The sequence below is a fragment of the Gekko japonicus genome, unplaced genomic scaffold, assembly GCF_001447785.1.
Source record: "Gekko japonicus isolate JY-2015 unplaced genomic scaffold, Gekko_japonicus_V1.1 scaffold955, whole genome shotgun sequence".
Lineage (NCBI taxonomy): Eukaryota > Metazoa > Chordata > Lepidosauria > Squamata > Gekkonidae > Gekko > Gekko japonicus.
This window is the reverse complement of record NW_015163631.1, coordinates 645,189-657,014: the sequence shown is the minus strand read 5'-3', so window position 1 is coordinate 657,014 and position 11,826 is coordinate 645,189. Positions and strand designations below refer to the sequence as shown.

General features: G+C 49.0%; 1 protein-coding gene across 1 annotated transcript in view; it reads left to right on the top strand.

Annotated features, from left to right (window-relative positions):
- The window catches only part of AK8 (adenylate kinase 8), a 125,308-nt gene that overhangs the window by 11,925 nt on the left and 101,557 nt on the right, over nt 1-11,826 (top strand). The window contains exon 6 of the mRNA XM_015407537.1: nt 857-946. Within this exon, the coding sequence (XP_015263023.1) occupies nt 857-946 (90 nt within the window). The remainder of the gene's footprint in view (nt 1-856; nt 947-11,826) is intronic.

The window sequence follows — 11,826 nt, the reverse complement described above, 5'->3', positions numbered from 1 at the left end:
CCTCCTCCTCCTCCTCTTCTTCTTCTTCTTCTATGTGGGAGGGGGGAGGTAGACGGGGCCTGGTCCTCTGAGGAGTGGAGAAGTATCCTATCAAAGAGATTACAAGGAGACTTCAGCAGCCCAAGGGAACAGGAACTGGCAGCGTTGAATATATTAGATAATCTTGTGACCTCTTCTCTGGCTGATTGAAACCTTCCTGAAGTTGTTCCAGTCTCTTGAACTTGGAGCTCTTGATGCTTTTCTGCATTGCCCCTGTTCTCTGCCTCTGTGGCATGGACTGCCTGGTTCACCTGTGTGGAGGGTGGAGTGGTTAGTGAGTGGAAGGTTTTTCCTGTGAGCAGCGGGCTGGACTAGAGGAGCTTTTGGGTCCTTCCAGCTGTTAGAATTCTGGTGTGAATGCTAAACATTACTTTGGGCAACTTTCTGCAAACAGAAGACCCACAACAGTTTTTGAAGCTGTAACTCTTGTGCAGTAATTATAAGTTTATGAAAAGTGAGAAATCCGACGCCTTTGCCTTGACTTATTATTTCTGTCCCATATTTTGATTAGTATATTTCTTTCTGCTCTTTTTTTTTAAAAAAAAGTTATGTTCCTGGTCAAATGTATTCCTTTTTATTCTGTATTCTTTCCTGTTTTTGCTTGGCACAACCAAAAGGGCGGAAGAGGAGGAGGAGGAGGAGGAGGTGGTGGTGTGCGAGAAGGAGAAGCCAACCCAAACCCCCTCACCTTTTATTTTATTCAGTGACCTTTTTCCAATATGCAGCTCCTTTGCTCTTTTCAGCCTCCCTCCCGTTTTCTTTCTTGCTTCCTTTTTAAAAATTAACCTTGCCTCTTTCTGTTCCTCCCTCCTCTCAGTTTGCTGCGGGCAATTGCTAAAGGAAGCTGTAGCCAACGAGACAAAACTCGGAGAACTCATTAAGCCCTCTCTTGACGACGGATGGCCAGGTAGGTCGTACTCCTCCCTTTCTTCAGCGGAGGTACAAACCTACACATACCCAATCATGGATGTGGGGGGGGGGGGGGGGGGGAGGGAGGAGAAAAAAGTCTTGTGTTCCATTCAGATCTGGGGGTGGGTCTTTGCTCATCTTCTTAGCATCTGTCATTATGATTAGGAGAGCCAATTCAGGGAATGAGCAGTGAGAGTGTTGACGTATTTCAGGGTCCTGCAGAGTGTACGTGTGAGTGTGCCTGATGCATCTCTGTGTAGAAGGAGGTAGTGTGATGAAATCTGGGATCCTTGCCAGGGACAGTTGGATCACGCCCGGTCCAAGCGCAGTGCCGCTTCCCCATAGGTGTGAATAGCAGCTGCTCGCTTGTTTAACTGAAAATGAAGGGGTCACTCAAGGACACCACTGCGGCGGTGGCTAATCTCTTTCCCGGTGACTCCAGCTCAGCCTTCCTTGTAAATATCTCCACCCTTGGCACTCATTCTTGGTGAGCATAGAGCAGATTCCCCCATTTTTTTGAGTTTTGAGGAAGGGTAGCGGGCACCACTACTGTTTGGTTCTCACAGGGCAGGGCCAGTAACCCAGACCGATTTCACAAAAGAGCTGCGCCGCGGTCGTGCCTCCCTTCGCCCCGCTTCTGTTGGTCAATTTCCCACTCGAAGCCGTGCGGCCGCATTTTGACCCGCGGCTTCGTCCGATTTTCCCCGCGGTTTCGTGATCCTGTTTTTGAGGATCACGAAACCGCGGGGAAAATCGGGCGAAGCCACGGGTCAAAACGCGGCCGCGCAGCTTCAAGTGGGAAATTGACCAATAGAAGCTGGACAAAGGGAGGTGCGACCGCGGTGCAGCTCTTGTGTGAAATCGGTCCCAGTCTTGGGAGGTCCCAAGCCAAGCGTCCTCCTACCACTAAGGCAGCTGCTTCCAAATAGGTGTTCCCTGCAAGAGCAAATGCAAATCTCCCCAGGCTCTTCTCAAGCGCCTCCTGCCCCAAGGCGGTGAAAGGAAAGCCAGGATTGGATATTTGCTTTCGGGAAGTGATGCCACGGTTGCTTTCCGCTTCCAAGAAAGGGGAAGGTTTGCTTCCTGTGTGGCCAAAGGGAGCAGTGTCCAAGCCCCAAAACACAGGAAAAGCTTGGTCGATAGCCAAGCTCACACAGGTATGATGCTCCAGGCCAGGATGAGCCCAGTACTTCTCTGGCCAGTCATCTTGTGGGAGTGACCCACAGCTGCCTGGTGTTTCAGTTCCATTCAAGAAGCTTTGGGTTTTATCCCCAACAGGAAAGGCGGCACCAGGAAACCCATCAGCAGGATCGCCAAGCCACATTAGAGCTCTCTGGTGCAGAGAGTGCTAGGAACATGGGAACATTATATATAATTGAACAGTGCTGCACTGCATATCTTTCCTGCTTTGGGGGACTGCTGTTTTTCTGGCTTCTGCTTCTTCATGCCATGCCCCCCCCCCCGATTTTCCCTCCTTCCTGGATTAGTCATCATCGACGATTCCATCTTTTGAGGGATCTTGTAGCGAGCGAGATGGCCAAGCTGACAAAGTCATTGAGGGCAATCGAGCGCGGGGATAACATAAATGCACAAGCCTGTGTTTGTCTTTTTTTTTTTAGTTTTTTTTTTATAACAGCACTAACAAAAACATACATACATAGACACATATAAACATAAAAAACATAAAAATGGAGCTACATTGTGCTTACATATTGCTTATTGCCTCTTTTCTGTTACACATAGCTTCTACCTCATACTAAGCAAATATTGTTTTGCAACAACAATAATGAGCTTTAGTCTCTTCATGTCTTCTTCTTCCCTTCCTTTTGATTATGCGTCTTGTCCTGTTTAAGTAAGAATATAATGCTTATACCATTCATGAAGTCTCTGCCAAGTATTTTCAAATGACTCATCCGAGTGGCCTTTCAAAGTTAATGTAAGTGTATCCATTTCTGCGGCTTCCAGGATTTTATTGATAAGTTCTTCCCTACTTGGCATCTCTTGGCACCTCCAATATTTAGCGTATAATATTCTGGCTGAAGTAGTTTTCCCAAGAGGTGCCTAGAAATCGCCAAAGAGAGAGGACATTTTTCGTACACATCCCAGCATGTTCACATGCACATGAGAAGTGAGCTTCCTCATCTCAGCTCTCTTGCTTGGCTAGCACCATCAACGTGCAGGATGTCTGAGAGAGCAACATAACCTTACAATCTGGATGGAAGATGGGAGGCGCAGTGGAGCAGGGAGGAAGAGGAAAGGGATTTCTTACCTCCAGGACATCGACAGTAGTAAGGGATCCTCTTTCACCAGAGTAATGCACCAATTTGAGCAACAGCTTAATTTGACAATTCCAGCCCTGGCATGGCCCACTCAGGTGGCTACAGGGAGCTGACACCAGGTGCGTTGCCTGCCCAGAGCCTACAGAACAGGCGTATTCCATCTCAGACGATAATGATTCCTTTTAGTCTCTGGTGAGTCTCAAATGTTGCTACTCTGACATGGAAAGCATTTTGAAGTTCCAGTTGGCACGGTCCTTTCAGTCAGGTCAGAAACAGGAGATACGCAAATGCCGTTCTTTGCCTTGCTGCAAGGATTTCAAGCCACCTTCGGCTTCTGCGTGCTCCCTCATCTCAGGCCTTGCATCCCACAACCATCCGTGCATTAGCCAGAGCTTTCCCTCCCTCTTATAGCAAGCGCTGGAGCTCCATCCACCACTGAGGCATTAGGGCCTGTGAAACTTTAATCCAAGTCAGACCGGTGGTCGATCTGGGTCAGTACTGGTTGGTAGAGAAACACATTTCTTGGCTTTCATGGGAAGAATAAGAATAAGGATTGGATTTATACCCTGCCCTTCACTTGGATTCTCAGAGTGGCTTACAGTCTCTGTCCCTTCCTCTCCCCACAACAGGCACCCTGTGACATAGGTGGAGCTGAGAGAGCTCTGAGAGAACAGTGACTGACCCAAGGTCACCCAGCCGGCATCATGTGGAGGAGTGGGGAATCAAACCCAGTTCTCCAGATTATAGTCTGCCATACTTAACCACTGGAGCTGCGGTGGCTCAAGTGGTTAAGACGCTGAACTGCAGGCTGTGGAAGGTCAGTAGTTTAGCAGTTCGAGACCCGAGTGTGCCGCATGACGGAGTGAGCTCCCGTCTCTAGTTCCAGCTCCTGCCAATCTAGCAGTTCGAAAGCAAGAAATTGCAAGTAGACAAATAGGTACCACTTCGGTGGGAAGGTGTTTAGTCATGCCGGCCACATGACCACGGAAACGTCTTCGGACAGTGCTGGCTCTTCGGCTTTGAAACGGAGATGAGCACCGCAACCCTAGAGTCGGACTCGACTGGCTTTCGAGTAAGGGAACCTTTACCTTTACCTTTACTTAACCACTACACCAAACTGGCGATGCCTGGGAATGTATTTGGGGCCTTCCACATGCACAGCCCCTCCTGGCTTACCTTCCAATTCATTCCCTCAGGTTGACAGTGGTTATGGGTCATACATCACCCGGATGGCTCAGGCTAGCCTGATCTCCTTAAGAGTTCAGAAGCTAAGCAGGGTCGGCCCTGGTTAGTGCTTGGATGGGAGGCCACCGAGGAAGTCCAGGGTTGCCACACAGAGGCCGGCAATGGCAAACCACCCCTGGACAGCCCTTTCCATCACCATGACCAGGAAGCCAGTTGCCAGCTGCCCCTCATGCAACACCTGTGAAAATCCCTGGAAGTCTGTAGGGACCTCCTTCTGGCTGTCTGCTACCCCGGTTTATCTATAAAAATTCTTATGAATCCCCGGCCGTGATCACATGGGCAGTTTGGCCCGACACAGCCACTCCTCCCCTCCGGATCAAACGGGCGCAGTCAGACAGCCACATTTGTCAGGTGTTCCCCAGCCATACTTATCCCGTCATAGGACGACTTGGAGCCAGGTTAAAAAGGCACCACACCACAAGTGGTTTTTCCGGTTCCCCACGCAGTCATTGCACATGGCTGGATGTCTGAACGCGGGGGAGCGCGCACAGAACGGATTTGGCAGTCTGAACCTGCAGATCCATTGTGCCACTAGGGAGGCGGTTTTTTAAAAAAATTGTCTATGTGCACATGTGCGTGCATGTGTGCACACTTATGCTCATGCATGAATTTTGGGAAAATTTTTTGCAGTGTGCTCCATGTCTGAGGTGCTGTAATAATGAGGATGCTTTACCATGGGATGTCTCCATGGGTAACCTGCAGCAGGGTGTGCTGCTGTGTGGCTGATATGCCCCGCAACACTTTAAACTAGTTCAATTAGAGGCGGCACCATATTGTGCCAAGCCGCCAGTGTGACTGCGGCCTCCCTGTTCACACATACACACATGAACCATTTTTTGCATAGTGGTGGCCTGAAGAGGAAGGAAAAATCCAAGGAGCCACTCTCTTCCACTTTACAGGAGTTTCCTTGAGTGACTGCCTGGAGGTGATTTTTTTTTTTGTAAATATTTTTTTATTTTCAATCAATATAAACAGTGTGTCGACATATAACTTGTAATATTAACAATACAATATTAAGGAATACAAATATCAACACTAAACAAACTCTCTGAGCATAATGATAACAACAAATCCAATAATTACAAGATCCATTCTTTACGAATAAAACTATAATACTGTAATTTCTGTATGGGATTAATTTGCTCTAAGACATACTCCAATTTTCTGGAGGTGATTTTGATTCAATGCAGATGGACTGGCAAATAGCTATCGACAGCATTGCATCGTTAACAGTGGGAATTGGTTCCACAGAGTGTGGCGATTGCTCAAGGAAGCGTCAGCAGCTATGAGCACGCACTGTCCTGGTGTGGAGCATGATAGCCATGCTAGCCCGTCTGAAGCAGTAGAAAAGAGCAAGAGTCCAGTAGCACCTTAAAGACTAACAAAAGTTGTGGCAGGGGGAGGAGCTTTCGTGAGTCACTGCTGTATCTGAAGAAGCGACCCGTGATTCCTGAAAGCTCATCCCCTGCAATTTTATTAGTCTTTAAGGTGCTACTGGACTCTTGCTCTTTTCTGCTCTCCTGTGGTGGAATCACCTTTTGCCCTGCTAAGCTTTTGGTGCACTGGTGGGGGCAGGAGGCTCAAAGGTTTCCACCTTCCATACAAGCAGGGGTCATTTCGCAGAAAAAGAGGTGCAGGAGCTCATTAGCACAACTCATTAGCATAACTCATTAGCATATGCCACACCCCCTGACATCACCGGAAGTGTGTCGGAAGGCAACACCCACCGCTCAGGCTCCACTGGACTGTTTTGGATTGCTAGCTATTGGGGGGGACGGGGGACATGCAGATCTGTCCTCGCAGAGGAGGGAGAGCTTGTACCTGAATAAAACCTGGTCTTAAAGGTGCCACTGGACTGCTTTGGACCGGGGGGGCTCTGCAACTTACCTGGCTGCTTCTTGCTCTGACTGAGGGCTGCTGGGAGCAGGGGGTGGGGCTTGTTGCATGTGCCCGCCCCCTGGGCTCTTTACTGCCGGAGCTCTGCTTCTGCAGGAAATGACCCCTGCATACAAGAGCTTAATTATGGGACTGAACTGCAGAGATCTGATCGGGATGAAATTATCCCCTGGTACTATGCTAGAGCCCTGACCTGGACGGCCGGGGTAGCCTGATCTCGGAATCTAAGCAGGGCCAGCCCTGGCTAGTACTTGGAGAGGAGACCACCAAGGAAGTCCAGGGTCACTAAGCAGAGGCAGACAATGGCAAACCACCTCTGAACAGTCTTTTGCCTTGGACTGTTTTGGATTGCTAGCTATTGGGGGGGACGGGGGACATGCAGATCTGTCCTCGCAGAGGAGGGAGAGCTTGTACCTGAATAAAACCTGGTCTATAAGTCAGCTGAGACTTGACGGCCCTTTGTATCTCCACCACTGTGCTAGGAGTCCAGGTTGGGAAGGGGGTGGGTTGTGGTAGTGGTCAACGCAGTGCTTAACAAGCTGCAAGTATTTGCAGGTCTTGGGTTGTTTTACTCCATTGCCGCTTACAGTATCAAAGAGTGTAACGATAGTACCTACAGAACCTTTTCAAAGTCAGCTTTGGAGAATCTGTTTGAATATTCTCTGTAGTCGTAAAACATTGGCGGAAAAGTTGGTACACCAGGTTGGCAGGAGCTGTGGTTCTCCAGCTAGTTTTTTGGGGAGCATTGCCCCGCCCGTCCAAACAGAAGGGTTTGCTAGAAACATTTGCTAGCAGGCTGGTTCTTCTGAATAGCTGTTAAAGCACCAAGAACCCCTGAAGAGGACCACATCTAGATCTCTGTCTGCTTTTGATGGTTCTAGTCCAACACTCTGTGTCACGCAGTGGCCAAAACCCAGGTGCCATCAGGAGGTGCACCAGCAGGACTTGGTATGGTAGGGTAGATATCTGAACACTGGGAGAAACGTCCTTACAATTACTTAGAGGGTGATGGGCTTTGTTGGACAGCCAAAACTCCAGAAGCCATCCCACTGTCCCCCCCCCCAGCACCAAGAATACAGAGCATCACTGCTCCAGACCGAGTGTTCCAACTATACTTTGTGGCTAATAGCCACTGATGGACCTCTGCTCCTTATGTTTATCCAATCCCTTCTTGAAGCTGTATGGGCTTGTAGCCACCAACTCTTATTTATTTATTCATTCATTCATTCATTCAACTTTTATCCCGCCCTTCTGCCGAAGCGGCTCAGGGCAACTCACAGCATTAATAAAACCAACATAGATAAAACATTAGTCCATAAAACATAAATGCAATAAATATAAGTAAAAGCGGTTCGGTAAATCATTACAACTAGACCTCGACCACATTGTTAACTACTTATACAGAGTACATATCTTAGCAGGTCGGCAGGCTTGGCTGGCATACCATCGCTCTCACTGGTATGCCCGGCGGAAAAGCTCTGTCTTCACAGCCCTGCGGAATTGCTGGAGATCTCTCAGGGCCTGGATCTCACTAGGGAGCTCGTTCCAATATGCTGGTGCAGCTAGCGAAAATGCTCTAGACCTAGTTCTTGTCAACCTGGCCTCTTTAGGGCCAGGAAGGGTCAGGCAGTGTTGTGTCCCAGATCTCAGTGCTCTCTGGGGGACATACGGGGAAAGGCGGTCCCTCAGGTAGACAGGTCCCTGACCATATAGGGCTTTAAAGGTCAAAAACAGCACCTTGAAACGGATCCGGAAAGCTATTGGCAGCCAGTGCAACGCCTTTAGCATAGGCTGGATGTGCTCCCATATCGGGAGGCCCATCAACAACCTGGCCGCCACGTTTTGCACCAGCTGCAGCTTCCGAAGTTGCCCCAAGGGCAGCCCCATGTAGAGAGCGTTACAGTAATCCAACCTCAAGGTGACCATAGCATGGATCACTGACGCCAGATCTTTGCGCTCGAGGAAGGGAACCAACTGCCTGATCAGCCGAAGATGGTAGAAGGCTGCCTTGGCAGTGGCTGCTACCTCGGCCTCCATTGTTAAGGAGGCATCCAGGAGCACTCCCAAACTCCGGACCCGCGACGCTGGCACCAACGGCGCCCCATCGAAGGCCAGCAATGGGATTCCCACCCCGGAACCGCTCCGATTCCGGCATAGGACCTCCGTCTTCGTCGGATTCAATTTCAATAGGCTCAGTCTCAGCCATCCCGCCACATCCTGAAGTGCCCGGTCCAGGTCTTCCAGGGTAGAGCCCGACTGGCCGCCCAACAACAGATAGAGCTGGGTGTCATCCGCATATTGGTGACAACCCAGCTTATGCCTCCGGGCAATCTGGGCAAGGGGGCGCATATAGATGTTAAATAGCATCAGGGAGAGTCACGCCCCTTGTGGCACCCCACAAACTAGTGGGTGCCTTCGGGATCGTTTTCCCCCGAGAGCCACCCTTTGTCCCCGACTCTGGAGAAAGGAGACAAGCCACTGTAAATCAAGTCCCCGAATCCCCACGTCGGCGAGGCAATGGGCTGATGATCTACCATGTCGAACGCTGCCGACAGGTCCAGCAACAGCAGCACCGCTGTCCCGCCCTGTTCCAGATGCCTCAGAAGGTCATCCGTGAGGGCGACCAGTGCCGTCTTCGTCCCATGGCCCGGGCAGAAACCGGACTGGTAGGGATCAAGAATGGAAGCGTCATCCAGAAAGCTCTGCAATTGTATCGCCACCGCCCTCTCTATTAATTTGCCCAAATAGGGCAAATTGGAAACCGGCTGATAGTTGGCCAATTCGGCCGGATCCAGAGATGGCTTTTTCAAGAGAGGGAGGACCATCGCTTCCTTAAGAGAACATCGCTTCCTGCAACAATGAATTCCACGTGTCATCCCTGTCATAAAGAAACTTTCTAGTCAGCTTTTTCTGCACAGGATGAATAGCACAGAATTATCTGCTATCCAGGGCAAAGTCGCGTTTGAGCTGTGAGGGTGATTCTGTGTTCAAATTGTTGCTCCTGCTCAAATTCACCCCATTTCTTCAGGCAGTGAGTCCAGCGGTGTCCTGTCTCACTGTGGTGTTAATGCATCAGGCACAGTCCAGCCCAAATCAAATATGTGCTGGGCTCTCTTCTGCCTAATTCAGGACTTGAAGCATAGTTTTTACTGGATTATGTCGAGACAGTGTGTGACTGCAATAAAGAAGGCCAATGCTATGCTGGGGATTATTAGGAAGGGTATTGTAAACAGATCAGCCAATATCATAATGCCCCTATATAAATCAATAAATCAATAAATCATCTGGAATACTGTGTGCAATTCTGGTCACCACACCTTAAAAAGGATATTATAGCTTTGGAAAAAGTGCAGAAAAGGGCAACTCGAATGATAAAAGGGTTGGAACACTTTCCCTATGAGGAAAGGTTAAGGCGCTTAGGGCTCTTTAGCTTGGAGAAACGACAACTGAGGGGTGACATGATTGAGGTTTATAAGATTATGCATGGGAAAGAGCAGGTAGAGAAAGGGTTACTTTTCTCCCTTTCTCACAATACAAGAACTCGTGGGCACTCCATGAAATTGCTGAGCGGTCGGGTTAGAGCAGATAAAAGGAAGTACTTCTTCACCCAAAGAGTGATTAACACTTGGAATTCACTGCCACAGGAAGTGGTGGCAGCTACAAGCATGGACGGCTTCAAAAGGGAATTAGATAAGCATATGGAGCAGAGGTCCATCAGTGGTTATTAGCCACAAGGTATAGATAGGGACTCTGGGGCAAGTGATGTTCTGTCATCTTGGTGCTTGGGGGGGGGGGTCAACAGTGGGATGGCTTCTAATGTCCTGGCCCCACTGCTGGACCTCCTGATGGCACTGGTATTTCTGGCCACTGTGTGATACAGAGTGTTGGCCTGGATGGGCCTTTGGCCTGATCCAACATTGGCATCTCTTATGTTCTTATGTTCTTATGTTCTTATGTCCAGAATATTTTGCACGTATATCGACCTGGGCCTTGAGGGCAAATTCTGCAGTTTTAGTAGTCTTCTTCTCTTTTTTTAATGCAAGAACTGAAAGGTGGGAAGGGGGCGTTTGTCACAGCCCTTTTACAACAGCCAGCTATGAGGAATGCTGTAGTTTTAGATTTGCTTCATTGATCAGCCCATTGTCAAGTCCCACAAACACTCTTGTAGCAGCAAGATTTGTTTATTAAGAGATGAAGAGGTTCCAAGCATGGACAGCTTCTGTGTCGGAACTGGTTTCCAGATGCCAGTTCCGACCATATACTGGAAGTAGGAAATCCCCCAAATGCCCATCAACCACTCAATGCTCCCGTTCATCCCGCCAAACGTCTGCCCTGCCCGTGTGACTGCCCCTAACACCTGCAAGCGAATGGTTACATTATCTAGAGGCTCCTCAGACTACAAGGTCAGACAGACCAATGAGATCACATACTTCCCAAGTTTTTCCCAGCATACTCAGGAGGCTCCTGCGTGAGAACTGTTCCAAGCTGGCACTAACCAAGCAAAGCAGACAGCCCTACACATCCACTCCCACCGCCCAGTTCACAGCAAAGATGATAAGCAGCAAGACATAGAGCATGAAACGTGAGCTATGAAAGAGTACATATGAATGTGAGAATATATGTGAAGCCATAATACAACAAATAAAGGGTGATTTCCCACTAGCGCTGCTCCGGACTCACTCTTCCCTTTTGCCTCGATGTTAGGTGTCAATTTCACACAAGCTGCTGCGCTGCCGCATTTTGCCTCGCAGCTTCGTGCGATTTTCCCTGCGTCTACTCAATCCTCAAAAAACAGGATTGAGTAGACACGGGGAAAATCGCACGAAGCTGCGAGGCAAAATGCGGCCGTGCAGCAGCTTGTGTGAAATTGACACCTAACATCGAGGCAAAAGGGAAGAGTGAGCGCGGAGCAGCGCTAGTGGGAAATCACCCGAAGTGTAAGCAGGAGAAAAAAATTGTCAAGTGAGGTCCGAGTTTGACACCCATAAGGCCTTGTCCGGCTCAAGCAATTCTATGTCGAGAGGTGCTCAGCAATGGCAAGAGGTCTTCACAAATCATTCAAAATTCAGCTCAGGTTGTTTGTTTTCAAGAATTGTGATTTTATAAAAGAAGCACAATTGTCATTTGATTACTGAATGTTTGTGCATAGTAAAATCTAAACCTTAGGACGTAATAATTTGTATCTGTAGGACATGTGGTGATGTACAACACATATTGTGATTAGGGTCGCCAGCCAGTGGCTGGCACCCAGTGGGAGACTGGGGGGCGGGTCATGGAAAAGCGCTGTCACTAGATGGCATGATGCCACATCTGGGGCAAACTCGGAAGTGATGTCACCTTGCTCTAAAACCATAGGGTTTCTGCTGAATCCCAGAGCAGTGTGATGTCACCTCTGAGTTTGCGCCGGAATACCATCGTGCCATTGAGCAACGGAGATTGTTTTGGTCATTTTTTTGCC